The 17142-nt window shown below is 32.3% G+C and overlaps 1 protein-coding gene across 1 annotated transcript; it reads left to right on the top strand.

Annotated features, from left to right (window-relative positions):
• The first annotated feature begins 2325 nt into the window (after positions 1–2325).
• Positions 2326–16711, top strand: LOC109806032 (isoflavone 3'-hydroxylase-like). The gene is made up of 3 exons (XM_020368366.3): positions 2326–3181; positions 3382–3577; positions 15916–16711. The coding sequence occupies exons 1-3, from the start codon at positions 2382–2384 to the stop codon at positions 16531–16533; spliced, it is 1614 nt and encodes a 537-aa protein (XP_020223955.1). The 5' UTR covers positions 2326–2381; the 3' UTR covers positions 16534–16711.
• Positions 16712–17142: the final 431 nt, after the last annotated feature.

The following is a 17142-nucleotide window of genomic DNA, read 5'->3' as shown; positions in this document are numbered from 1 at the left end:
AGGGTTTAGGGTTTTAATGATACATGATAGATGAAATTTGAATTTTTCCAATTCACCTCTTCACATCCCGTACTTCTAAACTTGATAAGTAGATCAATGGTGGATGACCCTATTATAATATATTTAAATAGCTCTCATATCATCTTATAATAATGAATTTGGATCCAATTCAATCCTACAAAACCAACTTATAAGGTATGAATTGTTCTCATTTTATATACACTATTATATGGTATTAGGGAATGTTTGGTAGGGAAGAAGTTTTTTTATACTCAAAAATCATGATTCCTAATTTCTTAAAAATAACAAATCTCAGGAATAATAATTTTTAAGAATAGTTAAAATCTATTTGTTTACTAATAAAGGTTTCTGATTATATTCATACAAGATTTCAAGGAATTAAAGATTTTCACATTTGATTACAATAGTATATTTTTTTGTATATACATATTTTTTTACAAAAAATATTCTTTATTAAATTAACTTCATTATATATATTTATTTACTGAAATCTTATTACAAATATTACAGTAAACTTTTTTATGATCTAATTACTTTTTGAAGATAATAAAAAATAAATACATGTATAAACAAATTTTTATATAATAATATTTCCATCGTATAAAACTTAAGTTATTTTAAAAAGTTAAAAACTTAGAGTTAAAATTATTTAAATATAAAATCAAAAAAGAAATAAACAAAGAAAAGTGTTACTTTATAATTAAGAAGGATTAAAATATGTTATTTTATTTCCTGCAAAAAAAATTAATAAAAAGTGTTAACAAATATCATTAAATTATAGAAACAAAATATACTTTAATAATATTATTAGAATTGATAAGATAAAGAAATATAATGATATACAAGAGAGAGAGGGAGAGAAATAAAGATATGGGAGGGAGAGAGGGGGCATAGGAGGAGGAGAGAGAATGAGAGGGAGGCAAAGGGAGGGAGAGAGAGGGGGGAAGGGGAGTGAGAGTAGGAGAGAAGTGAGAGAGAGAAAGAGAAATAGAAGTCTCTCAACCCACACATGAGAATGTTTTTGTAGAAAAATGAAATAAAAATAATTTATTAAAAATAATATTTTTTTGAAAAAAAATTAAATAAATACCAAACATGAAAAACTTAACATTCCCTATCTAAGATTCTCAAAAAAAAATAAAAGAAAATTCAAACCAAATGTTCCCTTAGTCTTAGACAATGTAAAATCTCTGATATACCTTTTTTTTAAGATAGCTTCTACTTACTTTGCTTTTATTTTTCTTTCTACTTCACTTCTGCTTTTTACATGCCTCTTTTATAATCAAACATAATAATATTAATATTAAAAATTATAATATATAAAATTATATTTTATGAATAATAATCAATATTTTATTATTATTTTAAAAATATTTATGATATTATAAATATTCATTAATTTTGTAAATTCAACCGTTGAATTATAACTTCATATCACTTTATATATTTATATCAATTTTTATTAAAATTGAACAACAACTTGAAGGTAATCAAAATGTTCATATTTTATTATATTTTGAAATGTATATATTACATCAATCGTATTTTATAAGAATGAAGTATTAAATCATCTTAGATTAATATAAAATTTTGTATATATGATCTAAGAGAGTAAAGAACTTTCAATATAATGGTTGGATTTATAAAATTCACATTTAATATAAAATTCACATTTAATATAAAATTATTGAACGATATAATATTTAGTAAAAGTTATAATGGTGTCGTTTGAATCCTCCTCTCTCTATACACTATTTAATTACTTTATATTATATGTGGATTTTGTCAATCCAACAACTGAATTATAATTTCATATTACCTTATATGTGTATATTAAATTTTGTCAAAATCGAATAATAATTTAAAGGTAATCAAAATGTTCATATTTTAATATATTTTAATATATATATATATATATGTCAATTATTTTTTAAAAAATAAGGTATCAAACCATTTTAAATTAATATAAAATTGTGTATATATGATTTAAGAGTAAGAAATTTTTAATGTGTAAGTTTTGAAAAATCCATATTTAATTGAAAGTTATCGAACGGTGTAATAGTTAGTAAAAATTACATCAATGTCATTTTCTCTATATATGTATATAATATTAAATTCATAATATAATTATATTTAAAATAATTATCTCTTGACATTATAATATTTAAAATATTATAAACTTTATCGTAAAACATTATATATTAATATTATAATTAAAAAAAACGTTTTTATTAACCTACCAAATACGTGATCATGCTGGGAAAGCAATCACAATTCTTTTTTTTTTTTCAGTTTTCACGTTTTGTTTTTATAACTTGCTATTTTCGAACCGATAGTTTATTTTAATTTCTATTTAATATATGCAATTCAGATTCATTGATTCATTGTACCAAACAGGGATGCTCTGCGTTATGAAATCCAACGATGCTCTGCGACACCTTACTGAAATGGCACTCTTCTTGTTCTACACTTTTCTTTCCCTCGCTTTCATCTTCACTCTTCTTAAGATTTTGCTCCAAACCCAATCAAGAAGATTCAGAAACCTTCCACCGGGTCCGCCAACCCTCCCCATCATCGGAAACCTCCACCACCTCAAGCCGCCAAATCACCACGCCTTCGCCGTGCTATCTCAAACCTACGGCGACGTCATCTCCCTCAGGTTCGGGCGGCGCCTCGTGGTGGTGCTGTCGTCGCTCTCCGTCGTGCAACAATGTTTCGCCGCGAACGATGTTGTCCTTGCGAACCGTCCTCGCTTCCTCGTCGGGAAGTACGTCTCCTACGACTACACCACCCTCGGTTCTACCTCGTACGGCCACCACTGGCGAAACCTCCGCCGCATCGCCACCGTGGACGTCCTCTCCACTCATCGCCTCAACTCGTTTGTCGGAGTTCGGAGGGACGAGATTAGGCGGCTGGTTATGAAGCTGGGACAGGACGCCACGTGTCGCGAGGGCGAGGGGTTTGCGAAGGTGGAACTCAGGTGGAGGCTGACGGAGATGACGTTCAACAACATGATGAGGATGATAACGGGGAGGAGGTGTTACGGTCAGGACTGTGACGTAAAGGAGGCTGAGACGGCGAGGCAGTTTAGAGAGGTCATAACGGAGATGGTGTCACTTTCAGGGGCCAACAACAAGGGTGACTTCTTACCTCTACTCAGGTTTTCTTTTTTCTTCTTTTTTTTGGTTTAAACGACAACTATCGCCACCAAGGTAATCTTGTTGTTCTAGCTAGGTAGCAGTTATAACACAATATCACTTTCCTTCACTTTTTTTTTTTTCTTTTTTCTCAACATGCATAATTATTTGTACCTGATCGAATACACTTCTCCGGGATTAATTGTTACTCGATGATATATAGGTTATTTGATTTTGAGGATCTGGAAAAGAGGCTGAAGAGGATTGCGGAGAGAGCTGATGCGTTCTTGCATAGTCTTATTGAGGAGCACCGCAGTGGGAAGCACGGCAGTGTTGACAACATGATTGATCATCTCTTGAAGCTATGCCAGTTGCAACCCGAGTACTACTCCGATCATATTATCAAAGGTCTTATTCAGGTAATTATTATTATCAATTATAATAGGATAAAATTCATAAAAGAGTGACAAATTTTAATGCTATACAGTGTTTGATGCATATGGCGTCAAAAATAAAATGTTTGATGCATATTTAGGAATGGTAAAACTATCCTCATCCGAGAGTATTTGTGAATAAAATCTGTTACGAATAATAAATGGATAGGTTAATTGGGTACCGACAGATAATGGAGACGGATAATTTTTTACCCGTTTATAAATAGGGTGGGGGCGGGTATGATGATATTCATGCCCGTAGATACCCGTTTAATATTATTTCTTAAATATCCTAATTATCTTTGTACCACATAATCCTAAAACTACACCCACTCATCTTATTTTCTTACAAAAGTGAGGTTAATGAAGTTATTGACATGTGTTAAGCGTGTTATAGAATTATGTTGGATGTAATTTAATTAATTTTCTAGTTTTAATTGGACCAATAAGATTTATGTATTTTAAGTTGTTTACTTTGTTTTAAAATTATGAGATTGAATTATTGTAGCTTTGTGATGAGACTTTAACTTACTTGTGAGATTAATGTATTTTAAGTTAGAGTTAATCACCTATATACTGTCAATGTAAAATTTTTTTATACTGGCAACTAATCAGATCTGTTAATAGTGTCATGTCATTTGCTCATTTAATTAAATTAAAATAAAAAAGACCCTATTAACATATCTGATTGGTTTTTAGTGTAAAAAAACTTTACTCTGACAGTATATAGGTGATTAATTCTTTAAGTTATTGATTATCTTGTATTTTTATTATTATTTCAACAAAATTAACGTTAAATACAAGTTCAAAATTAATATTGAATTTTTATTTTTAATATTTCAATGACATTAAAATATAAACTTAAAATTATTTGTAATATAATTTTTTTAATTTCTTAAAAATTTTATAAATATCCATGGATATTTGTGGATATTCGTGGGTATTTAAGAAATTCATAGATACCCGCTTAATGAATACTCGCGCGGTATGAGTCCAATTTTCATTCAGCAGGGCGGGGGCGGGTTTACTATTACCGGTCCCTTGAAGCCTCATTGCCATCCCTATGCATATTACACAACAACCAAAATAATGATTATTATTATTATGTTATAATTTTACGTGAACAAGAAAATAATACCGTTTCTTATTTGTATGAGAAATAATAAATATATATTATTATTTTTTAATTATAAGAAAAAATATTTTAAGATGTATTAAATGTTAAGTTTTCTGGATATTTAAATGCATTGATTCATCTATTAATAATATAAGTAAATTCATTAGGTGAAAAAACTACTTCTTAAATTAGGTGTAATGCCATTAAATATTATCAATATTTAAATCATTCAATTAAAATGGTACTTTTTGAATAATATTTAATTTTATAATATTATAATATTAACCACCTTAATTACTAGTACTGTATATAAAGGATCCGAGGAAGTATGATATAGTATAAATTAATTTTATTGGCTATGCACAAAATATTATATTTATTTATATAATAATAAGTATTTTTTCTAATTTTTATATAAGACATAAATAATTAAATTATTAAAATCAATTAAAAAATAGTTAATTTCAATTAATAATATCATTAAATTAATTTTATTTTCAAAACATTTGTATGCAATAACTTAAGTAGTAATTGTATTTAATAACACTACACCTAATTCAAATAAATGAACTTTTTCTACCTATGAATGTGCATTGTATTGATAATAGATCAATAGATGTATCAACTTGCATTAAGGAATAAAAATAAAATAGCAATTAATCACTACAAGCAAATTCACTCGTAGTTATAGACAAAAATTGTCACTAAAACTTTAAAATTTGTATATGAATCTCTATTTTTAACTTACACACAATCTATTCATATTATGTGAGTTGTTTAACAATGATTTTATAAGTTTTATCTATAACAAATAATTATAAGTACAAGTATTTTAATTTTATCTATATTAAATATTTTATAGATAGATATAATTTTTAATTTGACCAATAAAAACTTTGTAAGAATTTTGCATAGAAAGTTTTAAAACATGTAATTAATATTATAAATTTTATTATTTATTTTCCTGATATACCTTTTATCTTTTGAATTATATATATTTTCTCTCGCCAATATATAATTCTTTTAAAGATTCATATTGTCCACTCCACAACAAATTAGTAAGTATGGGCAACGTACAAGATAACTATTTATGACTTAAATGTATTTTTAATTCATAAGAAATAAGTAAGTTTTAGTTTTGTTCTTTGTAAAAAATAATTCTGTTTTTTATCCTTTTAAAATTTGAAATTATAATTTTGGTCCCTAGTCTATCATATAATCTTTTTGAACTAATATGTTGTTTACCATAAAGTTAAGTGATCATCTTGTGTGACATAATCAATTGTATATATACCATGTTAGCATATGACATCTCTAAAAATAATTATAAGACTTTAAAATAAATATTATTTATTTGCTTCAAAATGAACAATATGAATGTAAGAAAACAGAAATAGTAACTATAGATTCTAAATGGATGAAAATCAAAGAAAAATAAGAAGAAAAAATAAAAATTCTAACTTTTAGAGAGATGAAAAAAAAATATAGAAATCAAAATCAAAACTTACACAATTTACGAGAACTAAAATATATTCAAGTCTTATTTATTTTAACAACTAAATATTTTTTCTTATATATATATATATATATATTATAATTATAATTTACAATAATTAATAGTTTTAAATATATAAATTATGCTTTAAATTTATAATTTATATTGTGAAACAAAATTATTTCTAATTATTGATATTCTTTTTCAAAAGAATATAAAAAAATATGAAAAATAATATATTTAAAGAGATAAAAAGTAAACAAAAAAATTTAAATAAATACAAAAATTGCATGTTCATAGAGATAGAGTTAAACAAAATATTGAAATAAATATTAAAAAAAATGATGAAGGAGAGGGATAATATTTGAATTTGAAGGCAAATTATATATTTATTTAATTTTGATATTCTATTGTTGGTTTATAGATAATTTTGATATGAAAAATATAAAACAGTTGTAAGTTTTGATTATTTATTTTTTCGGGGATTCAAAAGTTGCAAGTTAGGATAGTGAAATTCTTTCATATATTAAATATAAATAATTGTCTAATGTGAGAGTATTTTTGAAGATTTGATGAAATGACTTTTATGGAATCTTTTGACTTCTTATATAAGTTAATTTTCATTTAAATTAAAATTTAATATTTTTAAAAATAAATTATTAATAAATATAAAAAAGCTCGTGAGGGTTTAAACGACACTAATGTAACTTTTATTAAATATTACACTGCTCAATAACTTTATATTAATATATATATATATATATATATATATATATATATATATATATCAAATTTTTAAAAATTTGTAAACTTGATCTATACACTAAAAGTTTTTAATTTAACGTGTGAATCAATGAAATTTTATATATAACATAATTAAGTTATTGACTTATACATATATATATATATATATATATATATATATAGAGAGAGAGAGAGAGAGAGAGAGAGAAAGGGATCAAATGACTCAAAGGGTAACTCTTGTTTAAATTACTTCACTTAATAACTCATTATGTATGTTGAATCTAAACAATTCAACCATTAAATTAAAAGTTCTCAATGCATAGATTAAGCCTACAAATTTTTAAAAATTTTGAAAATTATTTGATACTTTGTTTCATTAATTTAAATCGACAGGTAATCATATAAGCATTTTATATGTTGATTTGAAATTATTATCTATATAACAAAGTATCATATGATTTTTAAACTTTTAAAAAATTGTAGAATTGATCTATGTATTAAAAACTTTTAATTTAATGTAAATTAAGCAAAAGTTACCTAGAGAGAGCTAGGATTCAAATGATACCAATATAACTTTTACCAATTATTACTGATGGATGTTTTTGAAGAAGTGATTGAAGTTTCTCTTCAAGTTCCACCTTCACGGTCCTCTTCTTCTCTTGAGATCACAAACAGGCCAATAATGGAAGCAAGAACAAGCTTTAAAGCTTGTAGAAGCAACTAGGAGTGCTCGGTTTCTTCCTTGAGAAAGGAAGAATGATGAAACCAAGGCACAAAGCAGGAACTCCTTTGTGAAGGTTCCTAGGGGAGAATTGTTCTCCATAGATTTAGAGACTATTGGGAAGAGAGAATTTGGGAAAATTCTGATTTCATATATTCCAAAAGTGATTACAAAGGAGGGATTTAGACTTATATAGAAGTAGGTAGCTTGTGGAGCAAGCTAAACTTAACCATGGTTCAAGTAAACCATGGTTGGCTTAACTTGACCGTCCACCTTAGTTTAGGAGGCTTATGGAGCAAGCTTCTATCTTAGCTTGCTTGGGAAGCAAGCTAAGTTAGAAGCTTGTAGCACAAGCTTCCCAAGGCACCAAAGCTAAGAAGCCAATTCGGCTAAAGGAAGGAGTAGGCAGCCTTGGGCTTGTTTCCTCCATTTGTCCAATCTAAATAATTTGGAATTGGTTTAGTTAGGTTCATCCAACGATGGTGAGACCTAGCTAATTCAATTCCTTGAAAAATATGGAGCAAAACAAGTCAAATATATAAAATTTGGCCTAGGCCCAACTTTGACCCAATTGTTAGTCACACCCTCATACCTTGCTATTTGTCACCCCACTTCTACTACTGAAAAATGTAAAATATATGACCTTTACTATAAGGTCAAATGGAGCAAAAGTCTCCAAAGAACCTACTCTAAATACACAATAGAATGGTCTATAAAAAGGAAACAAAGTACCTTACAAATATAAAGGTAAAAAGGAACCTATACAATAAAAACTATGTACAAAAGAACTATGTCTTCTCTTCAATATAGGGTGGTCCACATGAAGATTACCTTGGGCTTAGAAAGCCCATTAACCTTCAAGCTATCCAAACCCTCTTGTAAGCTCCTGACCATAGCTCTAGTAATTGGGCCCTTGGCCCATAGCATCAATTACATTACTCAATAACTGTATATTAAATGTGACTTATATCACCTTATATGTTTATACTAAATTTTGTTAAAATTAAACAACGATTTGAAGATAATTATAGTATTCATATTTTAATATATTTTTAAACGTATATTATATCAATTTTATTCTATAAAAATAAGATATCAATATATATATATATATATATATATATATATATATATGAAATATTATGTGAGAATAATGTTTTGATGTAAGAACAATAACTATCACACTCAATTATCAAATTAAAATAAAAGTTTTTGATTAAAATACTCATTAAAATATTTCATAATTTCTCAATTATCATATTAATCTTCCAAATTTCTCTTACTTATCCTCCCACCATCACAACACCACTTCCATTGGCATTATCGCCACTATTGCAATGATAGTAATGACCATATCAATGATAGATGCAACTATGATGAAGGTACACATTAATTTTATTTGTAATATTTTAATCTAAGTAATTTATTTCTATTTAAGAGTCACAACTGAACATTCTCATTTTCACCTAAAAATGACATTCTCATAATATATACTTTGTATATGGGGACATATACTATGAGAATAATGACATTTTTATTTTAGAATGATAACTATCACTTTCAATTATTAGATTAAAGTAAAAGGTTATGATTAGAATACTCATTAAAATAGATCATGTTCTATCAATCATCAAATTAATCTTTCAAATTTCTCTTACTTACTCATCGTTCCTCCATCACCATGCCACCACCATCACTAATGTAACAGCCCAAGCAACCCGCATGAGGATATTGTCCGCTTTGGCCCACGGCCGCACGATTTTGCTCTTGGCGATGACACGCATGCCACCCCAAAAGGCCTCCTCACAAGGAAGGTATCCACACCCATATATATGGCATGCTTCGTTCGCCTTCCTAACCGATGTGGGACTATATCCACCCCCCCTCAAGGGAGTCCAGCGCCCTCGCTGGCACACCGGCCCGGGAACCGGCTCTGATACCAATGTAACAGCCCAAGCAACCCGCATGAGGATATTGTCCGCTTTGGCCCACGGCCGCACGGTTTTGCTCTTGGCGATGACACGCATGCCACCCCAAAAGGCCTCCTCACAAGGAAGGTATCCACACCCATATATATGGCATGCTTCGTTCGCCTTCCTAACCGATGTGGGACTATATCCACCCCCCCTCAAGGGAGTCCAGCGCCCTCGCTGGCACACCGATCCGGGCCCCGGCTCTGATACCAATGTAACAGCCCAAGCAACCCGCATGAGGATATTGTCCGCTTTGGCCGCAGCCCTCACGGATTTGTTTCTGGCAATGGCACGCATGCCACCCCAAAACGCGTCTACACAAGGAAGGTGTCCACACCCATATATATGGCATGCTTCGTTCTCCTTCCTAACCGATGTGGGACTATATCCACCCCCCCTCAAGGGAGTCCAGCGCTTCGTTCTCCTTCCTAACCGATGTGGGACTATATCCACCCCCCCTCAAGGGAGTCCAGCGCCCTCGCTGGCACACCGGCCCGGGAACCGGCTCTGATACCAATGTAACAGCCCAAGCAACCCGCATGAGGATATTGTCCGCTTTGGCCCACGGCCGCACGGTTTTGCTCTTGGCGATGACACGCATGCCACCCCAAAAGGCCTCCTCACAAGGAAGGTATCCACACCCATATATATGGCATGCTTCGTTCGCCTTCCTAACCGATGTGGGACTATATCATGTAACAGCCCAAGAACCCGCATGTAGATATTGTCCGCTTTGGCCGCAGCCCTCATGGATTTGTTTCTGGCAATGGCACGCATGCCACCCCAAAACGCGTCTACACAAGGAAGGTGTCCACACCCATATATATGGCATGCTTCGTTCTCCTTCCTAACCGATGTGGGACTATATCCACCCCCCCTCAAGGGAGTCCAGCGCCCTCGCTGGCACACCGGCCCGGGAACCGGCTCTGATACCAATGTAACAGCCCAAGCAACCCGCATGAGGATATTGTCCGCTTTGGCCCACGGCCGCACGGTTTTGCTCTTGGCGATGACACGCATGCCACCCCAAAAGGCCTCCTCACAAGGAAGGTATCCACACCCATATATATGGCATGCTTCGTTCGCCTTCCTAACCGATGTGGGACTATATCCACCCCCCCTCAAGAACCCGCATGTAGATATTGTCCGCTTTGGCCGCAGCCCTCACGGATTTGTTTCTGGCAATGGCACGCATGCCACCCCAAAACGCGTCTACACAAGGAAGGTGTCCACACCCATATATATGGCATGCTTCGTTCTCCTTCCTAACCGATGTGGGACTATATCCACCCCCCCTCAAGGGAGTCCAGCGCCCTCGCTGGCACACCGGCCCGGGAACCGGCTCTGATACCAATGTAACAGCCCAAGAACCCGCATGTAGATATTGTCCGCTTTGGCCGCAGCCCTCACGGATTTGTTTCTGGCAATGGCACGCATGCCACCCCAAAACGCGTCTACACAAGGAAGGTGTCCACACCCATATATATGGCATGCTTCGTTCTCCTTCCTAACCGATGTGGGACTATATCATGTAACAGCCCAAGAACCCGCATGTAGATATTGTCCGCTTTGGCCGCAGCCCTCACGGATTTGTTTCTGGCAATGGCACGCATGCCACCCCAAAACGCGTCTACACAAGGAAGGTGTCCACACCCATATATATGGCATGCTTCGTTCTCCTTCCTAACCGATGTGGGACTATATCCACCCCCCCTCAAGGGAGTCCAGCGCCCTCGCTGGCACACCGGCCCGGGAACCGGCTCTGATACCAATGTAACAGCCCAAGCAACCCGCATGAGGATATTGTCCGCTTTGGCCCACGGCCGCACGGTTTTGCTCTTGGCGATGACACGCATGCCACCCCAAAAGGCCTCCTCACAAGGAAGGTATCCACACCCATATATATGGCATGCTTCGTTCGCCTTCCTAACCGATGTGGGACTATATCCACCCCCCCTCAAGGGAGTCCAGCGCCCTCGCTGGCACACCGATCCAGGCCCCGGCTCTGATACCAATGTAACAGCCCAAGCAACCCGCATGAGGATATTGTCCGCTTTGGCCGCAGCCCTCACGGATTTGTTTCTGGCAATGGCACGCATGCCACCCCAAAACGCGTCTACACAAGGAAGGTGTCCACACCCATATATATGGCATGCTTCGTTCTCCTTCCTAACCAACATCACCACTAGTGTCACCCACCACAATCGTCATCATCATGCTGCCACCACCACTGCAATTGCTAACACAACACCATTGTTACCACAACTATCAACATCATTGTTATCAATAATTGTGCCAATGGTGGTAATTATAGTGATGACAGTGATAATGATGATAATGTTAACGATAATAATAAAGATAACTATATGGTGATGGTTCATGGTAACTTTATTTGTAAATTTTATTTTAAATTATTTATTTCATTTTATAGGTTGAGATTGAACATTCTCATTCCCATATTAAAATGACATTCTCATAATATATGCTCTATATACATATTGCAAGAATAACTCTTTCTAGAGTTATTGCATTCAATAATTCACTATCTACATAAAATTTTAATGTTCCAATCGTTAAATTAAAAAATTTTAATGAATAGATCAAATTTACAAAACTTGAAAAATATATAATACTTCATTACATAGATTCAAATTAATGTATATTATACTTTTATGAATATACATTGATTTGAATTAATGTAATAAAATATCAAATAATTTTTAAATTTTATAAAAATTTATAAACTTGATTTATTTAATGTAATAAAATATTAAATAATTTTTAAATTTTATAAAAATTTATAAACTTGATTTATTCATTAAAAAATTTTAATTTAATAATTAGATCATTATAACTCAATATAAATCTTAAGTTACTGAGTTTAATAATCTAGTTGTGAAGTAAGAGAATTCTTCCGCACACGAGCATGCACACGCAAAAGTTATGATTCGTGCATCTCATCCTCATGCTTCTTCGATTTAGAGTATTTAGTCTTAGCTCAATTATGTCTGACAGTTTTGTTTCAGCATTCTCTTCAAGAAGCGAATTCTTTTATCGCTGACCAAACATAGTGTTTGTAATCAAGTCTCATTTACTGTTTTTCAGTTTTGTCCATCTATTATGAGTATCATAGAAACATAAGGTACACCACAAAAATAACCTAAATCTACTATTAAAACTAAGAACTGATAAAAGCTACTATACGAATAATTCAGATTTTAATTGATACTTCCATATAATGTAAACCTTACATTAATAACAAATTTAATGAATGATAACCCTATGTCTCATCACACTATTAAAAAAGTGTCATTTTTCTACGAATTTTCCTGAAAAAAATATTTGCAGAATTTTTTTGTGAATTTTCCTGCAAAAAAAATATTCGCAGAAATTTTTTGCGAAAAATAATTTATAGATATTTCTTACAAATTTTTCTATAATTTTAATGATCATAGAAATTTTTTTCCATAGTAAAAATTTACAGAAAATATTGTAAGAATTTTATTTTGTTTCTTGTAGATTTTCTTGCAAAAATAAATTCGCAAGTAATATTTACTAAATGGTAGAAACATTTTGCAGGTAACTTTTCCTGTAGATTTTCTCACAAATTTTAATCCGCAAGAAAAAATATTTAAATTTATAAGTTTAATATTTTAAAAAAACTCAAGTCACATCGATTGAAAATAAAACAATTAAAGAGTATATAAGTTGGGGCAACAGTTACCTTATAAGTTGATTTGTATGATTGAGTGTTAGGCTTATAATCTACAATCTTAGAATTTAAAAGATTATGTATCACATGTTGGAGGCATAGAAACAAATGCTTCAGATAAATTCATTGTGAGCATTTGAAAGTTGAAGAATTATTAATAGGATTTATAGTAATTTCTTTAATTTTTTTCGTAAAATATATTCTTGCAAAATTTCTTGTAAAAAAATTCGCAGGAAACTTTTCTCCGAATTTTCTTGCGAATTCTTTTTTGCAGGAAGCTTTCCTGCAAAAAATTTTTGCAAGAAACTTTCCTGCGAATTTTTTTTACAAGAAATTTCACAGGAAAATTTCCTATGAATTTTAAAATTCGCAAAAATATATTATCCACGAAGGTATTACCTACAGATAAAATTTCGCAGAAAAATTTGTAGGAACAACGTTTCCTGCGATTTTTTCAGAAAAATTTGCAGGAAAAATCTCATGTAATAAGAGAAATTATAGTAATGTCCGGGTATATTTAAAATGTAAATAAAACTAATATTAAAAAATAAATATAATAATATTTTAAGATCACTCTATACAATCTTTAAGCCACTTAATTAACTTTCTTCTTTCGGAGTCTCTAAGTTCATCCTATTATTGCTGCTAGGTTGAATAGGAACCTTTCTCAAAGTTTTGAGAATAAATATAAAACAATTTTGAAAGGTTGAAATTTATTGGGGGAATTTTCTTAATGGCCAATGAGATGTTGGTATTAGAATTGGTGAGAGGCATGAGTAGAATATTGATAAAATAGTGGAAAAAAGACTTTTAAGATCAATTATTTTTTATTTTTAAGATTGGTTAAAGAATTGATCTTAAAAGAAATGATCTTAAAAGCTAGAATTTTAAAATCGGTTAAATAACTGATCTTAAAAGTATAGCTTTTAAGAAGAATAATGATGGCCAATAGAGGGTTGCTTTAGGCAAAACATTGTCAGGGATGAAAATCATGCGTTCAGATAAGATTCATGGAGTAAGGAAGACCGAGAGAGGGAGGCATGTGCTAGGGAGAACGAACAAGGGGGAGCGGTAAAGGCACAATGGACTACATTTTCCAATTAAGGGAGACCAAGTAAGGGAAGCGCGCACGAGAGAGAACAATCTTAGGAGAACGACGGAGGCGTGAGGGGTGCATTAGCAAAGCGAGGGAGAATGATTAAAACAAGGAACAACAGAGCGACGGAGGCGCAAGGGGCTACCTTTGTGAAGTGAAGGAAGTGTGCGTGAGGGAGACTGATGGGGGAGATGGAGGCGCAAGGGTGTGCCTGTGTTCGCAGAGCAAGGTAGGTCAAGTAAGGGAGGCGCATGCTTCGAAGAATGATTAAGGGAGAGCGTTGCGTTTTTTAAATAGTTACAGTACTTTTAAGATCGGTTAAATTTTAGCCGATCTTAAAAATACTTTTAAGATCGGTTCTTCTATGGCCGATCTTAAAAGTTATGTCTGATACAACTTTTAAGATCGAGTATTAAAAGAACCGATCTTGTATACCACTTTTAAGATCGGTTCGTTTGTAACCGATCTTAAAAGTTGTGTCAGACATACATTTTAAGACCAGTCATAAAATAACCGATCTTAAAAATATTTTTAAGATCAGTTAAAATTTAACCAATCTTAAAAGTGTTCACATTATTTACAAAATTGTCACCACGTCACTATTAAGATCGGTTACCTCTTAACCGATCTTAAAACCTCGATTTTAAAACTAATTTTTGCACTAGAATTGTACTTATATAGTGAATGAGAGGCTTTGATTGTAATGTTATGAAAGGAAACTTGTTTTGTTTCATGTGAAAAAGAAAAGATACACAAATTTTATTAAGTTTGGATGAGTAAAATTCTTTTTTAGGGGTATAAATGGAATGGATGGTTGGATGGCGGGTAGAGTTGGTTCTGTAAAAGGTAGGGTGGTCAGGGAGCATTCATGTGAGGGCAAAACATGGGAAAAAGTGGCATTGTTGTTACTTAATTTGGGATGAGGAGAATAAAATGGCTTGCTTGTTTTCTCTCAAATGAAGGCTTTGGTTTAGTGTGGTGATGGGTGGTTATGATGACGGTTGGTGTTGTGAGAAAAGTTAGATGGTGGAGATGTATGGTGATGAGAATGTGAGAAAAGCTGATGGAGAAAAAAATAAAGGTCTTGAGGAGTTGCACCCACCGATGTTAAGTGTGCATGTAGTAATGGGATGTGATTGAGTTTTGTGTGGTGAAGGGAAATCATTAATGTCTTAATTTACAATACAAATCTTAACAAACCTATCTAATGAATCTCTCTACATATATCACCATCTAGTATTTTTTAGGAAATAAAAATAAAAATAAAATTAATACATAAATACCATCTTATAAAATATGTAAGTTACTTAATTTTTCTTTTTTTCTCAGTCTCTTCGAACCAACTTGTGAATTTTGTTCTATAAATTTATCCAGATTATACCTTTTTTATTTTTATATATAAGAATTTATTAAACTCAATGGATCTTGTTAAATTAAATGTCATTTGATTTCAAATGAGTTGCAGGCTATGCTACTAGCTGGAACAGACACACCAGCTCTGACCATAGAGTGGGTAATGTCTGAATTATTGAACAACCCCGAAGTATTAAAGAAGGCAAAGGATGAAATAAACACTCACATTGGAAAGGATCGTTTGGTAGAAGAACAAGATTTGCCAAAACTTTCATACCTTCAAAACATAATTTCCGAGACATTTCGATTGCATCCTCTAGCACCATTGTTATTGCCACATGAATCTTCAGAGGATTGTACAATTGGAGGATACCATATTCCACGAGGCACTATAGTGTTGACTAATGCATGGCTTATTCATAGAGATCCTATACTTTGGAGTGATCCTACAAGTTTTAAGCCTGAAAGATTTGAGAGAGAAGGGGAAGTGAGCAAGTTAATTACATTCGGGTTAGGGAGAAGGGCTTGCCCTGGACTGGGCTTGGCCCAGCGTATGGTGGGCTTCACAGTGGCATTACTAATCCAATGCTTCGAATGGAATCGAGAAAGTGAGCAAAAAATTGACATGGTGGAGGATAAAGGGCTCTCCATGGCAAAGCTAATTCCATTACAAGCCATGTGCAAATCACTGCCTATTGTCAATAACATTATGAAGAAATTAATTAATTAATTAATTAGTATCTTTTACTAATAGTAGAATTTGTAGTGTTGTGTGATGATAAAACAAAGTGTATTTTTCAGTGTTTTTGGGGACGTGAGTAGCGTAGCATGTAATCGTGCCTTTCTTGTTATCTTTAGTAATTGTAGTGTTATGTGATTATAAAATAAATGTGCATTGTCTGTTTTCAGTGCTGAAGGGGCGTGAGTAGCATGTATTTTAGAGCCAAATGTAATGATTCATCGATGGATACTTAGCATATTTTAATCATTGCTTTGAAACAAAACTTTTCACACTAAGGAGTAAAGACCATTGTTTTGAAAAGAAAATTTGCATCTCAAAAGAGAAAGATGTCTCTTGGAAAAAGTAGTTAGCTTTCCAAAGGACAAATTGATCAACTCATAGCCCTACTCGCTTGAGAATTGATCAAACCATATATTGGTTGATGAAACAATATTAAAGAGAAGAATAGATCTAAAGGGTCTTGTTAAAGTGGCCCTGCCTAGTAGGGGAAATGGCTAATGTCAAATTAATAGGAGAAATAAGGATTGATAGACAAAATTCTTTGAAGAATGTTATATATTTGCCTAATTTTAGTTGCAATTCAGTTTCCATAATTAG

Source organism: Cajanus cajan, chromosome 1 (genome assembly GCF_000230855.2).
Source record: "Cajanus cajan strain Asha chromosome 1, NIPB_CcT2T_4, whole genome shotgun sequence".
In the NCBI taxonomy this organism is placed as follows: domain Eukaryota; kingdom Viridiplantae; phylum Streptophyta; class Magnoliopsida; order Fabales; family Fabaceae; genus Cajanus; species Cajanus cajan.
The sequence above is the reverse complement of the archived record's forward strand: the minus strand, read 5'-3'. Positions and strand labels throughout refer to the sequence as shown.

Excerpts from the sequence above, each read along its gene's own strand:
- LOC109806032 (XM_020368366.3), top strand. The coding sequence starts at position 2,382 with ATGCAATTCAGATTCATTGATTCATTGTACCAAACAGGGATGCTCTGC. Across the intron at positions 3,182-3,381 it reads GACTTCTTACCTCTACTCAG|GTTATTTGATTTTGAGGATC; the intron begins GTTTTCTTTTTT and ends GATGATATATAG. Across the intron at positions 3,578-15,915 it reads TTATCAAAGGTCTTATTCAG|GCTATGCTACTAGCTGGAAC; the intron begins GTAATTATTATT and ends AATGAGTTGCAG.